Below are 25,796 nucleotides of genomic sequence, written 5' to 3'. Positions count from 1 at the left end.
TGATCATCAGGGTGTGAGCAAAACAGAAAATGATACATCGTGTAGAGGTTAACGGCAGCTGGAACACATTGGATGCATATTTATCTATCCATCATCCATCCTACGAGGTCAAAGTCCTTCATTCATTCTGGTTATGATCACCTCACGAGCACACACATTACCAGACCCTCTTTATTCTCCTCTTTGCCCCATCATTCCTCCTTCTATCCATTGCATATTTATTCATGAGGCAAAAGGACACATACAGCACAGTCAACCCTGAGTGAAACAGAAACCATCACACAAACTGGTTGGTATTGTTTGTCTATTTACACTACACACCGTGAATCACACAGCCACAACCATGAGAGAGCAGAAATGGCGATAACCAAAAAAAAACGAAAACAATATCTGCAGATTAAGAAACCTGTTTAACTTGTTTTTGTTTTTTGCCTGCAAATGTGTCTCCTTTTTTCATAACAGGCTGCTGAAATTCATAAGACTTCAACCTCCAATTCAATCCTTTAAATCCCCTGAACATCAAACTCAGCTTCATTATCTCCCCCACCGTGCCTTCAATCAAGCCTTCCCTCTGGCCTCACCTTCAGATGACACAGCACGCTATACATCCTCCCCTCTATTTCTACAGAGATCATTTCTCTCCCTCCTTCTACACTTCCTAACCTACATCCCTCTGGAACTCCCTCCAAATCCAACCTTGCCTCCTTCAAAGGTCAAACAGCTGGAATGGATCGATGGTTTTGGAGATGACTGCAGCAGAGGAGAAGAGAGAGAGAGACGAAAAGAGGGGGGGGGGTGCGAGATACAAAAATGGAGAGGTCTAAGTGAGAGAGAGTAAAGGCTTTGGTATGGAGGAGGGAGAGGGCGATTAGAGGGGGAGGACGGGAGGAGGCTATGGGCAGAGTGGAGATTTTGAAAGAGAGGAGGGAGACGGGATAAAGAAATCCCTGCATCAGCATTCCTCTGTCTGGTCTCTGTCAGAGTGGCAGGAGAGAAGGGAGGGAGAAAGGTGATAATAAATGAGAGATGGAGGGAGGAGCTGGGGAGGGGAGAAAAGGAGACGAGGACAGAGAAAATTAAGAAGAGGGGGCACATCTCCCTTCTCCTCGTTCAACTTAATTGCATTGAAATTCTCTTTATCCAAAGGATGGTAAAAAAATAGAGTGTGTCTGCGTGTGTGTGTGTGTGTGTGTGTGTGTGTGTGTGTGTGTGTGTGTGTGTGTGTGTGTGTGTGTGTGTGTGTGCATGCGTGTGCACATGTATGTGTGTGTTGTTCTAAATTGACAGATACTCCAGCAGACAATGTCTTATTAAGATAACAGTAAAACATCTTCACATATTGCAAATACTACATATAACAAAATAAACAATCTGTGCGTTCAAATAGCTTGCAGCATGTCTCTACGGAAAGCCACGTTTTTCAGTCGTCCGTCTCACACACTTCTGATGAAACAGGAAGGCATATAAAAAATGCTTTTTATGTCTTTTTTTTTTTAAATTTCTTCCGTTTTACATGTGTTAGTGCAGTGATCGTGCGTTGGGCTCTGACTGCAGCCAAAATGCGGAAGACCTACACTAAATATTGTGCCTGAACACATCCTGTGTAGACACAGACGGAGCACTGAAGCTAATGCTCACGCTACATCTCCTGTGTAGACACATTCAGTTCCTAGCTTACCATGTTACATATACATTGATGCTTCCTTTTTTTTCTGTTTAATTTGTGCTACCAGGTGTCCGGTCACACAGTTCATCTTTAGATAAAATATAGCTGCTACGTATATATAGCATATTTACCTTTCTGTTTTTGTGCACAGAGCATTACGTTTGCAAGGTTTGCAAAAACTAATCCCTCTCCAGTTACCAGTAAAATATTGAAGGCCTGCAGCGGCAGAATAAAGGTCTAGCCCTACACCGCATAGCTCTGCTTTGTAAAGAATATCGATATCAGTACAGACTGGAGCCTGCAGCCGCCACCAGGACACAATCAATAATTCACAAACCTCCTTTACACCTGTGAATCACCAACGCCTTCACTGTCTGTGTGCACTTCTGTCTCTCTGCCTTTTTGTTCGTCTCTTTTTTACACACATTATCTTAATAATGTCTCCATCCATGTCTCTATCTAAAGGTCTCTTTGCTGTTTTTCTCATCTCTCCGTCATTTTTCCCATTTCTGGGCCGTACTTGAATTCTACTGCTTATACTGTACAAAGGTGAGGCACAGATGAGTGAGGCATTCCTGTTTGGATGAGGACACACACACACAAACACGGTTCCCTGAATCGTATCAGCTATGTGAAGAATCCCCTTTACGGAAGGGTTAGCATAACTCGACACAGACCCAAACACAGCTTATGAAACCATGTTAGTAGACAGTTAGCTAACAATTAGAGAAGCCCTTGGTATGATAGTCATAGGGTCAGTCATATGGTCAGGCAATAGACGGCGATTCAAGGCTGTGATTGACACTGAATCATCAGTACACAAGATGAGCAACTGTGTTAGAAAATATCTGGCTCTTTGACTAAAAAGTCAAAGCAAGCCCATAAAACCGAAAGGAGGGAAGTCAAGTACAACTCCCAAGGCACATTTTGTTAAGAAACATCAAAGCAACAAGCTTAATCATTCTGTTGCATCCACTGCTAACAGCAAGTACACTGCTAACAATGACACTATGTAGCGAATTAATTCAGTAGTTTAAATCCCAACTGCAACAACAATGTGTTTTGAATTCACTACAGCTCTCATTTACTGGCCGGCTGATGATCACAGTAGTATTTTCAGCCATCCACCATACCAAACAATGCTGACATAATCAATGAATAAATGACATAACATAAATCTACAGTATTAAAAACAACAACTTTGAAATGGGAATTGGAAGTGGGTGCACTTCTGGAACTAGCAATGCAAATGCAAAACAAATGATACTATCAACTCGCCCAATAATAGGTGGAGAATTTCAACCACTTACAACATTAAGTACTCATTGAGGGTACATTGCAAGGCAATGCAATGCATTCTTTGCAATCAACATGAGATGAAACTATCAAGACAGCGTGGTTGAAGGAGGAACTGAAGTATCTGCTGGTATCAGCAATCTCATTCGTTCGGTCACCACCCAAAGCTCATGACTACAGGTGATGGCTGGGTGAATTCAATTTTCACCAAACTGCCTCACGCTTCATTTTACAGGCATTAGTGAACAACACAAGCCAACAAAGTAAGTAAAGTAATCAGTTAGCTTAGGCACATAAACTACCACCGGAAAGTCAACATTGGGATACAGTACATTGAGCGTCCCTCCATTTTCCCAGCCACCCGCAAACAGCAAACTGGTAATTGTATCGAGAGAACACACAGTCCAGCCAGACCGGAGCAGACAGACCCAGACAGTCTCTTGCCAAGCGAGCCAGCCAGCCAGCCATCCATCCAACCCTGACCCACATCAGCGGCATGGTCCTGGGCCAAGGCCATGTCATGAGCATCAGCCCATCAGACACTGAGGAAAAGAGACAATGAGCAGAAGCAAAAGAGAGAGAGAGAAAAGGGTGGAAAGATGGGGCCTCCTGTTTATGCTCTTCACTCGGATTAGATTGTTCAGAAGGGAGACAGTGGAGAGGTCAATCTTGCTTAACTCAGAGCCAATCTATGTCCAGCATCACTTATTTTTTATTTATTTTCCTTTCAAAGGAGTGCTAGGCCAACTTCATTTTATTTTCATTTCAGCTGGCCCTGACATCAAATCGTATTCTCCCTTTTTCATTGCAGTGCTTTATTGGCTACACTTGGCAAAACAAAAAAGTCCCTGGAGAGGCAGCAGAGTGGCAGACATGAACTAGATGAGAGCAGAGACGGGCTCTCACGAGGCTCACAGGGAAACTGAGCGCAGTAAACATTGTTTTCTTCAAAAGGCCTAAAGTACGACAGGCTAAATAAGGATCTGCCTGAACCTCAGTGTTTAGCTGAAATTTGCTGGTTGATCCAAACTCAAATAGACACTTTAGACCATAGTAATCTTCTCCATAAACAAGAGTACAGAACAGTACAAGTATAAAAAGCACAGCAGAGAATTGAATGACAACTACATGCTGTTTATTGTGAGAAATATTCCAGCTTGCTGGCACACAGAAAACTTCTCAAAAACTAGAAACTGCACCAACCACCTCTGCATTTAGAGATGTAGCCTTTTCAGCTACATCAAATAATTCACATATTTTTTTTAACAGCCATGCTGACAAACCCCATTCAGTTTTCCTGATCATTCCTGCTGAACCCAGAACGGCCTCTCCTGGCTGCATACAGCACAGTTATGAGATTTAGATCCTACCTTGTCAATTTCCTGCTGCAGGACCTGTTTGGCGACCTCCAGGTCCTGAAGTCGGACCCTCAGCTCCTCGTTCTCCTGATCCAGGCGACTCCTCTTCTTCTCCATGCTGTCCAGCTGGCTGTGGAGACGGATGGACACGTCCTTCGCCACCTGAGAGGGTGAAGAGGGAGGGATGGAGGAATTTTAGCTCAGTGTGTCAAACAATCATCCGTGCCAACTGCGCGGATGAATAAATGAATATTCTGCAAAACGCTTTACATACAGCATGGGAGCAAATAGGAACTAAATGAGAGAATACTTCATTTAGCTTCACATATTCAACTATAAGTCGGATTAATCTTTGGTTGTAGGTACATGGTGGATTGGAATGTTTGAAGTAACGTAACTTTTAATGTCTCCTGAAAGACAAAATTATTTTGGATTAAAGAAATAGACGCATAAAAAAAGTCATGTCATAAGAAGACACTTAATAATAAAAAAAAAAAAAAAACTTGCAAACACTGGCCTGAACTGAAATACCCACACTATTGAAACAAACATGTACACACTTAAAATGAGAGGATTTCTAAGACATATGACTCATATTCCCCCCCAAAATAAAGTACTTAGGGTGGAGTTTACAGTAAACTGATCTTTATTGCCAGTGCCGACAACAATAACCTTTAAACTGTCATCATGGGATATTGCTCAGGAGATTACTTTTCATGTTACTCATCTCTGTTCAGGTAAAAAAGATAGAAGCTTGGCTCTATTTACTTTCATTTTCAAGCGTCAGATATGTCCTAGGAAGGCTGCCAGTGCAAACAGGACCAGAGTCAAATACTGGTTTTGTAGCTGAGTCTACAAAGTGTGTCTTCTTTATCAGCAGGAACTTTTTTCCCTTTAAATCTAATAAAGCCAAAAGATAATTAATGCCACTCTGGCAGGAACTGATCTTTTATACATAATGTGATCTTATGAAAGTCTGATTGTTTCCCCCCTGAGGGGATTTATTCATTAAAAGTTTCCAATGTCAAAGAGTCAAACTAGGACAAAGTCAACTTCCTGGTGTTTAATATATAAACAGCACAACAGGAAACAAAATGCAACAGTACACAACTCCAGACTGATAACTGCATTATTGTTCAGTGGCGTTTATGCAGGTATAATGTAATGTATAATATTCAAAATTAGAATGGCTTTATTATGAGGCAAGTACAACAACTAACAGTAATGTTGTTTGCTTTAGTTATCTTTGGTCTGAATTTATTAGTGCATTAGATGATACATGAAGTGAGCGGTCATGTTACACAAGCCCAGCCAATGGTTAATCTCCAGGTTTAATGCCCTAATGACAAATTGATGAAGTCAAAGCACACACTAAGAGCCAATATTGAAACACTGTGTGCTTTTCTTGACTTACGTTCCTCATTATAGTCATTAGACCAGCAGTGACATTTTGGATGGGCTTTTTGTCCGAGAAATATTGCCTAAAGAGGTTTAGGAACTAGGCAGCAATAAAAACAGCATAAAACCTTTAAAATTACTATTTGAGCAAAATCCATGACGTTATTAGTGCACAACGCAAAAACAGTTAGACATCAGGGTTTAGGGTTGAGAGACCCGCACAAAAATCTGCTGTACTTTGTAAAACACCATTTTTAGGGAAAGTGTCAGACAATCGCAAAACGGTAAAATCAGTTTTGGAATTATTCTAAATGCTTCAGTTGACTCCCACACTAAAAACAGAATTTCAACCATGCTTTTTGGTTATATAAAAATACTTGAATATGAAAAGGATTTGATACAAATGCAGATACAAGAGGTAATTTGCTTTAATAGATGTCAATTTAATGCTTTAAAATAATTGCTTAAGCTCAATTTAAACTAAACATGAGGGCTTTTATTCCAAAAAGCTGTATTAGATTTGATGAAATGAAACTTTAATGATTCCCATCGGGAGCTGAGTAAAAGGATAGATCAGGTTTTAGAAAAAAAATGCCTGGTTAAATCAATCACTCAATAGCTCATAAATGTACTTAGACCCCATTAACCTCAATACTGATTTAATCTGCGGGTGAAGGTCTTTAGTTTCTGATGATTTAACAGTTTTGTGTTGATAGATTCTACTTTTATGTTAACAATTACTGATAGTAGGCCTTATTAATCATTCACAATCATTGTATTATGTAGTTTGTACTTTGATTTGGTCCCAGCTCCAAAAGGACGTGAGAACATACATAAAGTGGTGACAACACAGAACCACTGCTCTGCACAAATGGCCTGCCAGCTGCTTTCATTTGATTATATGGAAACGAGGTGAAAAGCTCGGTCAATTCAAAGCACAGCATAATTTGCTAATAATATGACTTGGTAATTTATGTGCCCAAATGACTCTAACTATGTGGACCAGTAACACGTCTGAAAAGTGCCAACAAAACATTAATTTCACACATACAACAAACATACCTTGAGGATATGAAAATCAAGTTTGCATCTGGATAATGTGTGTTATTCTATGAACATGTTACTTTTAGTAAATATATTATATAGTATATTCTGCACACAGTGTGGAGGGAAGTCGGCAGCTCGGGTTTGATCACTGTATGAGAGAAAAGATTTTCTCACATCATACAAATTGTAATTATATGTGAGTTGCTGTCTGCATGTGTATTTTCTTTGTGTATTTGCGTGCGTGCGTGCGTTTCACATTGGCACTGCTAATCTGCAAAATCTCTCTGAACACAATATGAATGTGTGTTTCTATGTCTGTCTGATCTGCATGTGTGTGTGTGTGTGTGTGTGTGTGTGTGTGTGTGTGTGTGTGTTTGAACCAGTGCGCCCCAGTGTGTCCCACAATGCTCCTCTGTACTGCCCACTTTCACTCTACCCAATGGCTCCCTGAGCTCCACCATGCGCCAATTCATGTTTTAATGTGTGTGTGTGTGTGTGTGTGTGTGTGTGTGTGTGTACTGTGTATTTCTTTTTCTCCTCCTGAATTTCTCTGTGTCATTCAGATTCTTCAATAGTTCCAATAATTTCCCTTATACTTGTTCAGTTATTTGTTCAGTCATTTTTTCCACTTCACCACTTACCATCTAATTCTCAATTTTATTCAACTGTCACAGATCTTCTGATGATTATATCATATATAAAATTTAGATTACAATCCTCTGATTTACAATCAAATGTATGACATTGATGGGTTAACTTAAATCCAGTTCATTACAGCAATTTTATTTGCTGGTCAAAACACAAACCTTCCTAATGCCAGCACTGTTGTAAACATGCTGAGTGCATTATTTTGACAGTTAGCATAAAAGACGTACATCAAACTGTAACTTCCACACTCTACTGCTGACTTCTAATTTAAAAAATTCAAAACCTCAGTCAAGATGTTTTCCTGAGGATGTCTTTAATAATTTATTGGTTTTCGAAGCTGTCACTGCAGCCTTCGCACCACCTTTTTCTCCAGCTGTCATATGAACTGTAGGACAACTACATTTGGCACTGACAATTAATGTTGTCCTGCTGATAGTGGTGTCAGATCAGAAAACATTTATGTGTCGATCTGGAGGGAAGTTATATTTAATTTAGCATTTAATATTGAGGAAGTCCATTTATAGAAATGACTCTTTAATCTGCATGTTTCTTGTTGAATATCATGACAAAACTGATGTTTCTGCCTCTTATGTGTCAACTGAAAATGACACTGGCTGGACGAATATGTGGTAAAAAAAAAATGTTTATGTTCTGTTGGAACATATTAGTAGACTCAAGTGTGGGACAATACAAAGAGGTGTAACTCAATAGATTTGCCTAATAATTACAACCACTTCTTTTGCAATGGTTGTGCAATTTACTAAAATCCCTGAACAGCCTGGTGCTGTATAGTTCCTGGGGGCTTAATTACATGGGATATACTTTATATTCCATTAGCAGAAAATCAAAGGAAGATGTTGTCAAAGTCCTGCTCACAATATTGGACTGGCAGGCTGGGGGGGTGCGGTGCAGAAACACAACAGCAGTGGAGTATGGAGATGAAATATGAAGATTCTTGGATCTTGCAGATTACCACTTTAACCAAAAGGAAATTTGCTCCATACAGTATGTCTCGCTCTCTTGAGCAGATAAAAAGTACACTTTAACATTGCCGTTTGTGTATTAAAACACAGAGGAGTTCTTAATGTGTGCTGGCTAAAAAACCCCGGAGCTTTATGTGGATCGAATCGGACAGAAAATGTAATTGATTTACACTGTGTGCTTACTTTTGATCGGTGAATCAATATTTGAAAGAGAAAACAGCTTTTATTAAAAGGGATGTTTTTACCACTGCAGGTGCATGGGTCTTCATCTCCCCTCCTCCATCTCAACCTTCTCCTCCGCTCCTCCTCTTCAACACTCCTTTGTTGAGCATTTGACACTTAATAAATGCTGTATTGTTCCTCTATGTTAAAGACAAACGTGGAGGAATTTAACGCCATTGAAGCTGTGGTTTTACCCAGCAACTGAACTATAGGATGTGATTAGCATTCAGTCACGGTGCTGCCGAGCTGAGAAAGTGTGTGTGTGTGTGTGTGAGCGACAGAGAGAGTATGGAATCAGGAGAGTAGGAAAAACCCACCAGAAGCAGAGAGCAAGGATGTCTTGACTGTTCCTCATACTCACAACACACAAAAATAAAGGCCCCGGGGGCAAACAGCAATATCATTCAACACGTGGCAGTTAGTCATCAACTAGATCTCTTGTACACTGTGTGTGGTTTGTGTGTTTGATTGCATTCAACAGCCAGTCTTGTTCTTCCTGTTAACCATCCAGCACACACAGCGGCAGCATGTAAACCCTCACTGATAAAATCTACAGGGAGGAAGGTTGTTAAAGAGATGACCGTTATGGAAACACAACAGCAGCTGTGTGTGTGTGTGTGTGTGTGTGTGTGTGTGTGTGTGTGTGTGTGTGTGTGTGTGTGTGTGTGTGTGTGTGTGTGTGTGTGTGTGTGTGTGTGTGTGTGTGCGCGCACGTGCTTGTCTTTGCGTGGATCAAATAGAGTTTTAAACTTAAAATAAGAGGACATTTTGTGTGGTCCCCAATCCAGGTTTAATGTTATATTTAAAGATTTATTTTGTGGCATTTTAGGCCTTTATTTGACAGGACAGATTAGGCATGAAAGGGTAGAGAGAGGGGAAATGACGTGCAGCAAAGGGCCGCAGATCGAAACTGAAACCGCGGCCGCTGCAGCGAGGACTGAGCCTCTGTACATGGGGCACAGGCTCCACCATGTGAGCTAACCAGACGCCCCAGATAAATGTTGTATTTACAAACTAACCTTTTTTTTCTGAAATGTCAGAGCATTAGAAAGTTGTCGTTGTACATTTAAACTCTGTTTAGGAGCTCGTCAGTTTAGGAGCAGTGGGCAGCAACAGCACAGCACCTGGGGGACAACTCCAGTGTTGCCTCAGAGCACTGACAGAAAAACACCTACTGTACTGAAACATTAATGTCTTTTGGTGTGGGAGGAAACATGCTTCAGTCAGCCCTGATGGGGTTTGAAATCAATTGTTTTTGCTCTGAAGCGACAGCAACAAACACAGAGCCACTCTGCTTGAAATTCCAGCAGCAGGTCAGCAGCAGATATTTGTTGTTTTAAAATGTAACTTGTGGCTAAAAGTGTTTCAAGTGATTTTGCCATGGTATTGCCCGGTATTTTTTTTTTTTATTTACCAAGAACATCAACAATTTTATTGTTGAATATGTGTTGTAACCACAAACCTATTCATGGGTGCTCTATCACTAAGCTTTTTTGTCTATCTCAGAGTATTTTTGCTTCCTGCAGTGGATTAGCCATTCCGTTGTCAAGTAAAATAAGAACATAACCATTTATACTGATGCTAAATCTGACAGAAACACTCCTTCAATCTGCAGTTTTATTACCTCAGCATTCTATAGTGGCTTAGGCCTGCATGTTCATCAAATCACAGACGATGACTCCACTGAAACTGAAAAGCATCTGAAGGCTTACAGTCAACCTTGGAGGTCACTATATTGTTTTTTTTTAATGAGCTAGGAAATATGCTTACAAAGTGTGGCTCCCTGTAGACTTATCGACTACCGGCTGTTCAGCTGAACCTCTCAGTTTATCACAGAGGAGAGTTCTTGCAGAATCAGCTCGTAGTTGCGCAGACAGATAAGGAGTGTTTTTGAATATTTCACAATCACACCGATGGTTCTTAAATGGCTGACAAACCAAAAAATAGACTGCTGCTCTGTCTCCGTACAGATTGGACAGGTTTTATTACATTTTCTGTTGCAACACATGAACAACAAATGAAAAAGGATCTTGTATTCAGTGATAAAATAAGTGTTCATATCTTTCACTTAAGTATTAGAACAATAAAGAAAATACTCCTGGTTATGGCGCCAAGTTTATAATTTGTTATTCTGTTATACTGTGTGATTTAACGAGACTGTCCTCGAATCAAAAACAACCCCATAGGTCGTTATGTACAAGCAGCAATTACGACCCATTTATTTTGTTAGGCAGCACCTAGGTATGAGGATGTGGGTTCCATTTCCTGCCGCCACTAGGGACACTAATTAATGAAACACTCATATTTGGTATGTATGGTTTGGAGGACTTGTTGGGTTTAACCTCTTGCAATATATCATATTTTATTAACTTTTTTGCATGTAGTCTTTATCGGCATCATGTCTAAATACAGCCATAAGATAAATGCAGCAGGGTAAAATAAAGTGTGATATTTCCCTTTTAAACATTGTACAATAGAAGTATAAAGCTGCACAAAATGGAAATACTTAAAGTACAAAATTATAGTGGAGTAAATCTACATAGTTACTTTCCACCTCTGCTTCTGTAACATCCTCTATAGTTCTATATGTGAAGATGCTGAACTCTTGGGAAACATTAGCTTCTGATTACAATGTGCCTGGCAGAGAGTGGTGGTCAACTAAAGAGATACATTGGTTAGCGGGACAGATGACAAAATTTTATTCAGCATATAAAATAATCAATGACAACTTGGAACACATTTTTGATTCTCTACTTATCTCTCTCATCCACACTGTGGATTTCCTGCAAAAGCCTCACATTGCATCAGTTTATCACTGCTGTTTTTGTGTGAGCGCTGTCATCATTTCAAAACAAGAAATAGTTTTACAGCCCTGGAGCACTATAAAAACTTTAACTTCAAGTTTGCTCAAAAGAATTGCAGGATTTTGCAGGAGGCTGTGAGTAACTCTGAGGTACTGTAGCACTGGCGTTGGTTACTTTTGATCCTGTTGACCTTTTTGACATTCGTCCAAAAATCTGGCCTCTCAACACCCATTTAGAGGATGTTACATCACAAGCAATATGCTCCGTGTCTATATATAAAACCATTATGTGTGTGAGAGAGAGAGAGAAAGAGAGGGCCAGTGGCGTGACAGCTGTTCCAGTACAAGCTGTTATCCATCTATCTTTGGATAAAGAGAGAAGAGAGAGAGGGAGGTGACAGAGAGGTGGAATGTGATGAATTCCCACAATCCTTGGCATGTCAATTGGCAGTTGGAAAAGTGTAATCTCACTTCCAATATGAACAGCCATCATCCCGTACATCCATCCGTTCATGTATACATACATACAGTATCCTACAAAAGTGAGTACACACCTCACAGATTGGCATGGTTTAGTCGGTTAGCCTAATAGCTGGTTTGATTTGCATTGAGAGATGATTTTATGGAAAGTACCCCATGCCAATCTCTAGGTATGGTGAAGGGTATGTGATGATGTGGGGCTATTTTAATTCCAAAGGCCAAGGGAACTTTATCAGGATGCATAGTATCCTGGATCCATGAAATAACTGGCCTTTAAAAATAAAAAACTGCCTGCCTCTATGCGAATTTAACATAGGGGTGTACTCACTTTTGTTGCTAGCAGTTTAGACATTAATGGCTGTGTGTTCAGTTATTTTGAGGGGACAGCACATTTACACTGTTATACAAGCTGTACACTTAATACTTTACATTGTAGCAAAGTGTAATTTCTTCAGTGTTGTCCCATTAAAAGATATAATGAAATATTTACTAAAATGTGAGGGGTGTACTCACTTTTGTGAGATACTGTACATAGTGGCATCTATCCAGTGGTGTAGATACAGTACTTGATATCATAGCACTACTATGATATCAAGCATTATGTACTATATAGTAACAGTATTTGCAGTAGTACTTGATAGGGCTACTGATTGTTTTCCTTATCAATTTATGGGGATGTTTACACACCAGTAACTCCATCCAAGCTTGTGTTGCATAGTGTTACATTTGTCAAAATCATCTATTCTTTATCGTTTTCACTTGTAAAAGTAAATCATACTGTTATAAATCTAATAACGGTGTTCCTCCATCAAAGAATGTTTTCCTATAGTTATCTTTCAAACCATCAAAGGGTTATATTGGCACAAATAACATTTAAATTAAATCTTTATTTATAGTTAATACTGTACTATAGCTAATACTGGTTATGACAAACAGGCTATAACACAGAGACAAGTGGAAACCACACTTCCTACTGGGAACAGGGATGTAATGATTGATACTTGCATGGAAACGTTACTTCCTACAGTGTGCAATAGTGAGGGTTGGGATGTGTGTTTGTTTTGTGTGTGTGGAAGACTTTACTGGAGCTCATACAGAACAAGAAATAAACAGAATCCAATGTTCTCTCTCTCTCTCTCTCTCCACACACACACACACACACACACACACACACACACACACACACACACACACACACACACACACACACACACACACACACACACACACACACACACACACACACACACACACACACACACACACACACACACACACACACACACCATATGGAGATGAGGCTGGGAGCTGGCCCTGTTCAGATAAATCTACCAGATACTTCTGCTTTCAAACTCTAATCTAATGACTGTGTGTGTGTGTAAGCTGTGCTTCTATCTTTGTGAGGACCAGTTTGAGAATAAAACCTGAGGACCTTTTTGAAAAGTGAGGTCCAATTCTTACTTCTTTCAAATGTCTTTGCTCTCTGAAAATTAAGACTTGGAGCTGGGCATGTAGTTGTGAAGGTTAGGGTTAGACGCTAGTGAATCTATTATCTCAATAAGGGTCCTCAACTATAGCAGTATATGCTATATGTTACTGTAAGGGAGGTAGGATGATGAAAGCTCATAAGAACATATACAGGAAGCACGCACACACACACTACACTACACTACACTCTGCAGTAGCAACAGATGATGTATCTATAGAATAGAGATGGTATGGTCATGGAAGGGTGGGTGGGTGGAAAAAACTGAGACAAGCTCCGAAGCCAAGCAAAAAGGACAATACAAGTAGAAATGTTTGGGCATGGTATTAAAAACAATGGACTACCTAAATAATGACATTTATTCACTGTATAAATAATGTTTACATTACCAATAGCACTGACTGTACACTGGTGGCACGTGTAGCAAAAATGTTATAGTACCATGAAGCTGTCCTGGTTTACAGCCACTGCTGTAGTGGTCTGTGCTCTCTCCTTATTTGGGCAACCAGCAACTAGCTATGCTAAACACGTCCTGGACCACTCTCCTGAAGGCAAAGAGATAAAACTTTATCTATATTACCTTATGAGACAAAAAACAAACATATTTTCCAAACTGTTGGATATGCTTTTAAAGGATGTGTTCACTCAAACTACAAGCAAACACATTTTCGGTGTAGTCGGGTAGTTTATAGTTGGCCCTTCAAGGCGAATGCACAACTGATTCTCTCTGGAGATAAGGTGAAGTACAACTGCTGTGTTGACATCATGAGAATCCTAACAACTATTTCCTCTGTATGTGTGTGTATCCAGATGTCTGTAGCCTGTGGGAATGAGAGAAGTGTGTGAGTAGGACAGGAAATGATGTCAGACATTCTCATGGAGAGTTTGACAGCCATAGTGCACACACACACACACACACACACACACACACACACACACACACGTCTGTTTTTGCCAATTTGTGTGCATTTGTACGTAACTGAGTCATAACAGCAGGGCCTTAAAGCATCAACAGCAGTTAAGCCAATTACTTTTATAAAGCAGCTTAGTGTAGAGCAGCTCAGTGAGTTCACGGTCAAGTTTGACTATAACGTGTCCAACAGCAGGACTTTACCTTCAAACAGTGAGGAAGAATTTTTGAAACACCATGTCATCGCCCAAAATGCACATTTGCCTCGTATAACAAGGGCATTTATTGTTTTCCCTGAGGGACTTTCAGTAATCAGCGTAATAGTCACCAAGTCATTTGCCTGTTATCCCAAATTATTTCTCCCCACTTTGTATTATATTAAGCGTTTTTAGACTTGTACTCATTCCAAGAATGGCTCATTTAGTGTAGAGTCTGGCAATCAGCATCTTCTTGCAGCAGGAATCAAAAACTTTTGGGTATTTGAGGACATAAAATGCAAGTGAAAATCATTTAAAATCATTTAAAAAAAAACTGAGCATAAAGTTAAAGTTGCTTTCATCACATCGCATCCTTTTCTGCAGCCATTTGCACTTATCACAACTAAAGGGCTTAAATCAGTTGTTCCCAACTTTTTTGGCCAGGGAACCGTTAAATACAAAAAAAATGTGGACTTGCAACCAAATATTCAGGTTGCATCTGTCTATGATCTGTAAGCAAAGAATGTTTTTCCCGTCTTATATTGTTTGATTTGAGTAATTTTAGAGGTATCAGTTCCTTCTAGTGGTGCACGATATATCGGCTGCCGATATAATATCGGCCGATATGGTCATTTTTTTACACATCAGTATTGTTCCGATGTCAAAATAGGGCCGATGAATAGGGCCGATGTGAATCATTCCTGTGTATTTGACGTGTGTAGGCTTAGATGTGAGTGTGTGAGAATTTCGATCTAAATCTGACCTTTGGAGGGCAGTAATACGCTTAACAGCGAAGTGGGACACTGGAAACTTTAGTAGACCACAGGCTCTCGGTGGGCGGGGGAAGAGATGAATGTTCGGAAATAAGAGTTTGCTGTTCGGTTGCTGCAGCCCTCCGTACAGGTTAGTTTGACCAGTGGGCAGCAGCGGCGGCCAAAGTGGGCAGCAGCCGCGATCACGGGGGGGACATTCTCAACGGTGAAATGCAAACGGGGGCTGGAGTATAGCTAACCTAGCTAGGTGGAAAGCTAACGCTAGCCAGCCACCTGTTCCATCAATCCTGGTTGCAAGTGTCTGCTCATTAGACAACAAACTGGAGTACATCCAACTTAAACAAAACTCCCATCATTTCTGAAAATAAATCACAAAAGTAAAAGAAATGCCTTTTGGAATCTATCTAACAACTGCTAAATTGCGTTCTGTTTCTCAATCTGTACTACTATACAAAGCAGAAGCAGTTAACGTACTGTTAGCATGCAAGTTAGCTTTACGTGATGTGGTGATGTGGTAGATAATAGCGTATGCTTTGCTGCTTGCTAAGGTGAGGTAGCTGAAGAGGATTGTTGGCTGGTAACTTGCTGGGTTGAGCAGCGTGCTGCCAGTGATAGCAACATGCTAATGGTCTTTATATGTTGTTAGCTGGTTGCTGTTAGCGGAGTGGGTGCAGGTAAAGCATTCTCGGCGTCGTGGGCCCAACTCAACGAGTTGCACTAGCATTTAGCATCACAACAAATAGTATGTTGGCGACAGATGGAGGATTTGGATGTCCAGAAATCCACAGCTTTTACAGCTGCTACTTTTATTCATACTCATGTCATACTTGAGTTAAAGACACTAAGCACACCCAACTGTTTACAGTCATTGTCATTTTTTACTGCTAGTTGAGTTATTTTCCTGTAGAGCTGAATCAATATTGAGTCACAGAGGCTGGATTGAGTTTCTGGTTTTATAAGGCTAATGATAAAAGGCACCAGAATAAACAGTGGAGTGACTGTAAGAGGCTGGCAAAAGAGAAGCTTAGCATGGGATTAACACACACACACACACACACACACACACACACACACACACACACACAGACACACATACGGTGCAACTTGACCTTTTGTCTGAGTCTTGGCTCTGGCGGCAAGACGACACAATCACCATGTGTTGTGACAGAGGTCAGGTTTGTCTCCTTGCAGCGTATATGTTGTTAGTATCTTGTGTTTATGACCCTTCTTTGCTAATGCAGCCAACAGATACAGACCTCACTTGTTTGTTTTTAAAGGTTTTGTCTTTCTATTTCCTCCATTATATCTGACCTCATTCTCCCACTCCTTATCCCATCACTACCATTTTTTACAAAAGATTTAAATTCAAGTCAGACCTCCATTCAAATCAACTAATCCTTCCTGAATACCTTGTTTTCCCCTCCTCTATTTTTGTTTGTTTCTTTTTGTTTCTTTCTCTTAGTTTCTCTCTTTTTTGCATTTCTCTTTTTTTTCTCTATGTATTCCTCCCTGTGTCATCCTCCCTCTCTGATTGGCTGATTTGAATTTTCAAAAAGTGACCAATCCCCTTTTTTTCCACGCTCAGAAACACAGGATGTACACTCATCCTTTTCTCTCCCTCCCTCCCTCTCTCTCTCTCCCTCCTTCCTTCCTTCCTTCCAAAACAACCAGATTGTGAGACAGCAGCGGAGAGACAGACAGCAACAGCCGGCGGAAAGCCCTTGGAGAGTGACATCACAGTCTCACACTCTCTCTCTTAGGGTATAAAGGCCTCATTGTATCCTCTATCACATGAAAAAATGTTGGCGGAACGCTGTGAATTTGACAGAGTGTACCCATATAGTCCAGGGTCACCGTGACAAAACACACAGAAGCTTTACCCTGCATTCACTTTGTCAGTTTGTTGGGTATAACCGGCCTTTACCCGGAATTCCTTAAGTGATTGGGATGACTAGTGTGTATGCATCCTGTAACGCTAGTTAAAGAGAGCGTTGTCTGTATGTACATTTGCTGCACACGTGTGTTTGTGGAGATGGAATGCTGGTTTCTGAAGTAATCTGTGTATGCCTGTTAATGTGTGAGGTCAATTGAGAGTCCTAATGCGGCGTTCAGTGTTTCTTAGCCAGTGTGATGATTAGTATATACAGTATATATATTTTAAACAGGGAAATTCCTTAAACAAATTAGAGGAAGCCTGGCCTCACCACATTCTCGTGACTTTAACAGTGTGAAGGAGAAGGGTCAAAAGAACGGTTGCAAAATATGTAAAAAAAATACATCCAAAACACAGCATGTATGTAACAACAATTACATATTTAAAGTCTTTAAAGCAAATCTGAATGGCTAGTTAAATCCCATTTTGTCTGATGTAGGCAGCCCACAAAAACCTGACTAGTTTGTGGGTTAGTAGGCACTCCAGATACACAAATGTGTATGCACAAGCCCCAAAAAGGTGAGTTCCCCCCCCCCCCCCTAGGATTTTCCTATTCAGATCATCTTTGCTAGCTTTTGTGCAAAATTGGAATAGCAGAACCTAAATGAAAGTTTTGACACAAGTGGATCTTTATGTACATACAATTTAACAGAAGAATACAAAATGCCTAGCTGAGAGTGGCCTTATACAGATTAAGATAACATATCTATTTTTAAACATTTACACACAAACTGAGTTTTGATTTCTGGAGGACGAAGACTTTTAGTAGAAGGTATATAAGCTTCCTTGCTATTTTTTGTATCTATTGAGCTCAATGTTTTGGGAATAGAGACTATGTACTTCAAAATCAGTGAAATAGATTACAGCCACACTATGACATCTTATTCCAGATCTCACTTTCTCTATCCTGCTTCCCATATAGAATACTGTATCTTTTGTGTGAAGCTGAGACACAACTTTAGAACCTCTTCCAGTGCAACACACAGTTCCATATAGCCATTTCAATCACTCTCTCTCAAAACACACCAACACTTACTTTGACGTCTTGCTCCAGCGTTCGTATCAGTTCTCCATCCACTTGCCCTGTTTGGGCCACGCGGAGAGAGCGTCGCTCTGCCTTCCTCAGCCGGTACTGCAGGATGCGGCAGGTCTTATTAGCCTAAGAAAAAGAAGCATTTGTTTGGATGATGTTATGTGTCATCTGTCAAAGCCCTTTTTGTTACTTTGCTTCATGTTATAGCGCCTTCAAGGAAGATTCGCCTTGCAGCAGCCATTAAAATTCCAAAGAAGACATGCGATATCCATAATGCACCTGGCCTTGTGTCACACCTCTTGCTCAAAGATGACACTGCCTGTTTCAAAACATTTTGCAGCCTCTGCCTGTTTTATACATTTAAAGTTCCAAATCAGGATATCGAGCGTGCTTTCACTTAGTCGGTCTGTCATCCCACAGTTGTACCTGCTCCAGCTGTTGCCGTAGGTCCTGCAGCTGGTAAACGTCATCCTCCATGTACATGTCCCTCATCTCCAGCATCTCAGACCGCAACTCCTCCATCTCATCCTGGAGAAAGTGGAGAAGAGAGAGTGTATAAGTAAATCTATCATTTTAACAATACTCCTCTGATATCAGCCAGCAGGGGAAAGAGATGTTATGTGTTGTAGAGACTTCTAACTGACTGTAACTCCAAGTGTCAACAGCATTATGTGCACATATGTGGACCAGAAAGGGAATCCTTTAATGTTTAAAGGCTATGACATGGTGCTCTTTGGGTGCTTTTATATAGACCTTAGTAGTCCCCTAATACTGTATCTGAAGTCTCTTTCCCGAAATTCTGCCTTGGTGCAGAATTACAGCCACTAGAGCCAGTCCTACAATGAGCTTTCCTTAGTATGTGCCATTTCTGTATCTGTAGCTATTGCGGAGGAGAGGGGGGCAAGGTGGAGGGTGGGGGTGTGGCCTTGACCAACTGCCACTTCGCTCGTTTGAAAGGCATGATGTCTCTCTCTCTCTCTCTCTCTCTCTCTCTCTCTCTCTCTCTCTCTCATGGGTGAGCCAAATTCTCTGGGCGGGCAAAGCAGAGAAAGGTGAGGTAACCTTGCTCCTTATGATCTCATAAGGAGCAGATTCCAGATCGGCCCATCTGAGCTTTCATTTACTCAAAGACAGAGCAGGATACCCAGGGCTCGGTTTACATCTATCACCATTTCTAGCCACTGGGGGACCATAGGCAGGCTGGGGGAACGCATATAAATGTTAAAAAACCTCATAAAGTGACATTTTCATGCCATGGGGCCTTTAATCAGAGTCATTAGAGCTTTTAGCATCTTTGTCATAGATGCAAGACAATCATCAAAAAATCATCATCCATTAACCTTGTTCATAATCCATCCCATCAATCGCTGCTCGCTATCATTAGCAGTCATATCTTTGTCTAAATCATCCTTATTATCAGGATAGCTATTACAACACTTAGTATCTTCTTTAAATGAACTGCTGTGTAATATCCTCTCAAGTCAGATAAAAAGGGACCATCAGAAATAGAGATCTACATGATCTAGTAGCAGAATGGCGTACTAAGTAACATAATATGATACTGTATTGAGTCTCCTTTCTCTCTCCCACCCAGGAGGTCAAAGATGACCTTAGATGAAACTCTTAGCAATCCCTGCAGGGAAGTTGACATTAAGTAAAAGAAATTCCTACACTCTAAAATATGAAGTAAAAATAAGTAGTAAAATAAGTAGTAAAGAAGTCAAATCTAAACAAACGTTTTCAAAAAGGTATGAACTGCCACTCAAAAATCAGCCAGTATGTGATCTTAATTTACAGTAGTGTTGTTATCTACCTCTCTTAGACATCATGGACACAAATTAATCATTTCAGCCTGACACCATGAATTGCATCATTACTTTAAAACACATTTAAGGTGCAGCTCTTGTATTAGCGAGTGTGGCTGCACTGAAATGAACCACACCCCACCAGAAAAAGTCGGGTTGCTGGTCTTTATGGGACAGCAGGTGGGGTGTTACACAACGGTGTGCTTCCAAGAGTGTGCAATGTGTGTTGTGTGGGATGTGTAAGCAAAATAAGGAGTACAAGCGGCTGTAGTAGAGTAGTAGTGCTGTCAAAATGTACTACAGTGGAGAATGTGGGTCAGCCTCTGCATGACTATCCTCTGCATTACTCTGTGTCTGTCTGTGTGTGTGTGTGTGTGTGTGTGTGTGTGTGTGTGTGTGTGTGTGTGTGTGTGTGTGTGTAAAGAGGTTTGTTGATCAAGCTGAAATAGACTGCAGCAAGGAGCAATCTGCACAACACAGACCACTGTGCTGCACATCTGCAATACAGAGGAGAGAGGCAGAGATGACATTTTTAAAAAAGCAGGAAAAAGAAAGGTAAAAGGAAAGGCACGATGGGAGAGGAAAGAGTTAGAACGTGAAGTGAAGGAAAAGAAATAGAAAGAAAGGAAAGAAATATCCCTAATAAAGGGAAGGTAGGATTTGAAAATAAAGAAAATGGGAGAATGAAATGGAAAGGGGAGGAAACAAAAAAAGAAACAAAGAAAGACAGAAACAGAAAGAACAGAATTAAAGAAAAGAAAGAAAATGGCAGAAAAGAAAATGGAGCCAAGGACAGAGAAAAGAAAAGGGGTAGAAATATAAAAACCAGGGATGGTAAAAACATCATGAGCATGAAAGAAATGTAGACAGGGAGGGAGATAAAACAAGACAGCAGAAAGCGAGAATGTGAGGACACGAAACGAGGGAATCACAAGTTAATACGGTGAGAGACTAAGAGAAAGAGAGAGATGTCCCGCTGACCTGCTTTACACAGCTAACTAAAAAAGAAAAAGGGAAGATTGTTGCTGTCATGTGAGCAGTCGGCCAGTCAGGAGATTGAATCAACCAATCAGCTGTTATATTTAAGTGAGCCAGACTGGGCAATGTTAGAAAGCAGAGCTCACAAACATCTGCTGTGATAACGGTCCCTCTACCTGCTGTAGGACAGAACCAGGCCAGCTGTTATCCCCATCCAGTCTTTTCCAGTCTTTGTGCTAAGCTAAGCTGGAAATGGGCCATGGTCTTAAATAAACACAGTGGATGTGGATGGGTTTCATGTTTGTTTAACCAGGCAGTGCCACCGAGACTACTGAAGGAAGCATGACACATAAACACAATAGCTGCCATCATGAGTCTGTCATGTGTAGTATCCTCTTGTATTTGTAGTGTCAAAATACCAGAGAATAAAATAGCCTTAAAATCTGAGTGATTATAAAGCATTTACAATGACTTCAAGATTCTGAACTGCCTCAAAACAATACAGGAGAATAAATTGCCACGCTATTAACTACCATGGCAATTCTTTGCAATGTAAAATATTGTGAATATTGAAAGATATGAGTGAGTAACTAGGCTGACACAGTCATGTATACAAGCCAAGCCTGCACAAATGCTCAACTATTATCTTAAATTGTAGTCACAGGACAGAGATTCCTAAAAAGAAAGGCTCAACTTTGTGACTCTGTCAAGTTGTAGGCCAGCAGTAAAGACCTACATGCTGTTTATCATGTCTAAGCGCAGCATGTGGACCCAAGTGATAATTTAATTATTTGTTTGGGTTCCTGCTGAGCGAGAGCTGCTTTAACATGGTGTGTGGATGGTAGGAATGACAGACAATCAAACTGCTGTTGGCATGTTGCCTAGCTATACGTAATAAGGGATGCAGGTAGCTGGAAGATTTGACTGTGTACCAACCATGTTCTCTTACAGCTTCAACATGTTGAGCACAAACATTGTACGCGATGAAATTTAATTAATAATTACAGAGATTTCAGCAGCTGTTGTCTTGATCTTTTATTACAGATTAAATGTCACACAGTCTGCACCAACAAACAGTCAGCCTATTGATATGCACTACGTGATGCTATAGTCGAACATAGACAGACATAAAGTCTGCATGTCAGAGAAAAAGGATGAACATTGTGTGTGCGGAGTTGGAGAGTGTGGATTAGAAGATGGATCTAGAAAAAAATCGGACACAGAGCGAGAGATTGAGGGGGGAGCCTGACACCACAGCAGCATGTTGTTTTCATCTTCTGATTACTAACCAGGTGTTCCTCGCAGCTGCAAAAACAGACACAACCACAGGCCTCCCATGAGGCTTTGGGGTGGTCCAATAAGGTAGCTCTGTTACATGCTGTCCTATATATTCAGGCAGCAGCTGAGTGAGAGTGAGAAAGCAGGCCTGTGAATCCTTTTAACATCTGAAAAGACTTCGATAAATCATGTTTTTTGACGGACAGCACATGTAATCAGACCTAGGGCAACAACTAATGATTATTTCCGTGTAGAGAACATCAGAAAATCGTGAAAAACATCTTCAAATTGCTCAATTTTGTCCCTACCAACAGTCCAAAACCCAAGCTATTCAATTGACATTGATGTAAAAGAAAGAAAAGCAGCAACTCCTCACAATTGAGAAGTTAGAACCGGCAAATGTTTGAAAATGTTGCTTGATTAATGGCTAAAAATCAACTACTGAACACTAATCAGGACTACATAACAATGTGGAGCAATAATCCTAATTGTTTTGTTGGCTAGCATAACTAAAAGTAACAATCTAGGGAATAATATCATGATGATGATATCAATCACGATTATTCCTTGTATTTTCAGAATTGTCATTTCATGTCTTAAGGCATCATTGCTTGTGTTTACAAGAGCAGCAGGGGTGATTTAAAATGTATCACGTCACCATAGTTATAAATAAGAAACCCTTCTGCTGTGTGGAGCCATCTACATGGTGAAGGTCCACCAATAATCTAAATTCTCCAACACTGTTGCAGAGCTCCCTGAGAAAAGAAGTGGTGGTCCTCCTGTTTAGACTGTGGATCAATCACCCTCTACAATCAATCTCTGACAATTATTGGCATGTCTGGTAACTGCCATATAGTGCTTAGGGACATGCTAATATAACTGCTCTTTCGCCTAATCAATCACTCTCAAGGCTGGATGGATCTGCTCCACCGGTGGATACACGTTACATCCCACTGCCTGCGTACCTGTGGGAGCTGAGAGATGCTTTTAGTACCAAAATCTGATGACATGCAATCCCACTGTGAGGACTTGATGATGGTGCAGTGATTCTCTGGTTACTGTTTTGAGTGCTGATGTTTTGGTGTTTGTCAGTTTGACAGAACAATGGACATTTTTGTACTGATGTCAAATTTTCAGAATACATGATTTTGACCATTTTGTGTAAAAACAAAAATTACTGATTTTTCTTACTGATCAATTTCTCATCTGATACCTTGGTATATTATCAGCAAGGCAGAGTTATATTTCACTGCAGGCTTCAGAGTCTGATGACCCCTGGTAAAATGACATCCTCACCTCCATCATGTGAGTTGGGGGAAACACAACTGACAACACTGGCTGCCAAATTATGTTGAAAAGCCACTATCTGCCCAAAATACTACATCCACACATTATATCTTACTCTTTAAAGTACACCTGCAATATTTCACATTTCCTATTGCTCATGCAGATATTCCATATGAAACATCCATTCTGAGGCTACAATGCTGCATGTTTTGCTCTTGTGCTACTGATACTCTCTCTATTCAAAACATCATCATCATCCTTGTAGTGTGTAGCCTTTGATGACATCCAAAGGCTATCTAAACTGGGAAACAAGTAAGAGTGAACTGGTAAATAAACCCAACAGATAATAAAAAAGAAAAACATGATTCTGACAGAAAGATTTATGGACTAAAAGCAAAATGCCAAAGGGAAATTCTAATTAACACATAGTTGACATCATGTATATAGGCCTATTGGACTTACTTTGAGGTAATCATTCTCAGATCTAAGCTCTTCTATTTCCCGGACAAACTCCTCATGCATGCCGTCCATAAACTCCTCTGTAAGGTCTGAGAAAGCCAGGGATGTGCTGGCAGGTACCCTGCTGTCAAACGAGGTGACCGACCGCTCCTCGCCGGGGGATATGCTCCCTTCCCCAGTCTCCACGCCCAGGGAGAGCCGGTCCTTGTAGTCCCTCTCCGCGGAGGAGCAGGTGGTCTTGGCGGCGGCTTGTTGGCTAGCTCTGAGTGGCTTGTCTCCGTCCGGCCCACCGCCCCGGCTGCTCCTCGATTCGGCGTCGCTGCTCACAGCGTCCGCGGAAAGCTTGTTTTCCTCAGAGGCGCAGTCCGATAGCTCGGAGCTACTGTCGGTCGGGGAGAGCTTCCCGATGGCGCAGCCAGAGTCCTTAGATAAATCATCGGATCCTATGCTGGCGTCCGACACCTTTCTCCGACCTCCGGTGCTCTTGGTCGCCTTGGCCGTCTTCGACAACGCGGCGCAGGAGGAGGATTTGCCCGCCGGTTTGCCACCACCGCTCTTCTCCGCTTTACCGTCCTTTCCAGCAAGACTTCCCACGGGACTGCGCCTGGAAATGCGGCTACCCAAGTTGATGGCTCCCGGCTTGACGCTCAGGGTTGGGGTCCCAATCCCTCCGCGGATCTTGGTAAGCGACCAACCGGGTACATCCTTCGGTCTGGCCGGGGACGGTGCCCGGTTTATCTTCTTCTTTTTCTCGCCCGGAGGCTGAGCGGACACCATTGCAGAGAGCTCCGCAGTTTCAGGCCGGGGGTTTGGCTGCTGCTGCCCGGGCACCGCGTGCTGCGTCTGCCCACTGTCCGAGCCCTCTGTCCCGCCTCCGCTTTCCATCTTCTGTCGGAGATGGAGTCTCCGTTCCTTGGGCGAGGCGAAGACGAGGTGAGTCGGAGAGTTATGGACATCAACCCCCTTTGTTTTTGTCATTCATTCCGTTTAGGCCGAAACAATGAAAACTGAAATAAAACCTCCTATACGGGGAAACAGGAGGCAGAAGTTGGAGTGTGAATAAACAACTGCAGAGCAACACAAAAGGAGGGGATCCTCGCTCCAGCCACAATGAGAGCTCCTGTAGTGCAACAAGGCAAAGAAGCAGGAAGCGAAGTCCAAAAACAACAGAAACGCAACCTATCAGGCCTAATCCAATTTATCACAAATTGATGAAATGAAATAAAAATATTCCGCTTTGTTCTGAAAGATCCTCCCCTCCTCTCATCAGGATATCTGTCTAGCCGGTTACTGCTCAGAGGAGTTGTGGCTGAGAACAGAGAGAGGCAGTGTGGTGGATAGGTCTACCCTCTCTCCCTCTTTCTCCGCCCAGATAATGGGATGTAGCCCTGGTGGAGAGAGAGAATCTCATTTTGCAGCTCTCTGTCGCCACCATTGCAGGATATTATGTAGGAGCTATAAGGGCCCCTCATAAGGAGCAGTCAAAAATAATGAGTATGGGGATGCTGTGAGAGAAGCATAAAGAGCAGGATGTACCCGCTATGCATTGCTTTAAAGCCAAAACGATAGTCTATATCCAATGATAATTTTTGGATAGGGGCAATAACATTTAAAATACACTTTACTTATTTATGTACAGGTCAATGTATGAAAAGCAATAAGTGTGATAGGCAGAAACCACTCCTCGAAAATGATACTATCCATTAATTGTGCAGACCCATCTTCACCACGCCATTTTGCTCCTGTCTGCACACTG

The 25,796-nt window shown here is 41.3% G+C and overlaps 1 protein-coding gene across 2 annotated transcripts in view; it reads right to left on the bottom strand.

The window, feature by feature from the left end:
* The window catches only part of mtcl2 (microtubule crosslinking factor 2), a 101,544-nt gene extending 76,103 nt beyond the window's left edge, over window positions 1-25,441 (bottom strand). For both annotated transcript variants that reach the window (XM_028582430.1, XM_028582431.1), the window contains exons 1-4: window positions 24,044-25,441; window positions 18,660-18,761; window positions 18,237-18,359; window positions 4,333-4,482 (exon numbers count right to left, since the gene is read on the bottom strand). In XM_028582430.1, the coding sequence (XP_028438231.1) occupies window positions 4,333-4,482; window positions 18,237-18,359; window positions 18,660-18,761; window positions 24,044-25,018 (1,350 nt within the window). In that variant the 5' untranslated portion in view covers window positions 25,019-25,441. The remainder of the gene's footprint in view (window positions 1-4,332; window positions 4,483-18,236; window positions 18,360-18,659; window positions 18,762-24,043) is intronic.
* Between the last annotated feature and the right edge of the window lie 355 nt (window positions 25,442-25,796).

Source organism: Perca flavescens, chromosome 7, assembly GCF_004354835.1.
Source record: "Perca flavescens isolate YP-PL-M2 chromosome 7, PFLA_1.0, whole genome shotgun sequence".
Lineage (NCBI taxonomy): Eukaryota > Metazoa > Chordata > Actinopteri > Perciformes > Percidae > Perca > Perca flavescens.
The sequence above is the reverse complement of the archived record's forward strand: the minus strand, read 5'-3'. Positions and strand labels throughout refer to the sequence as shown.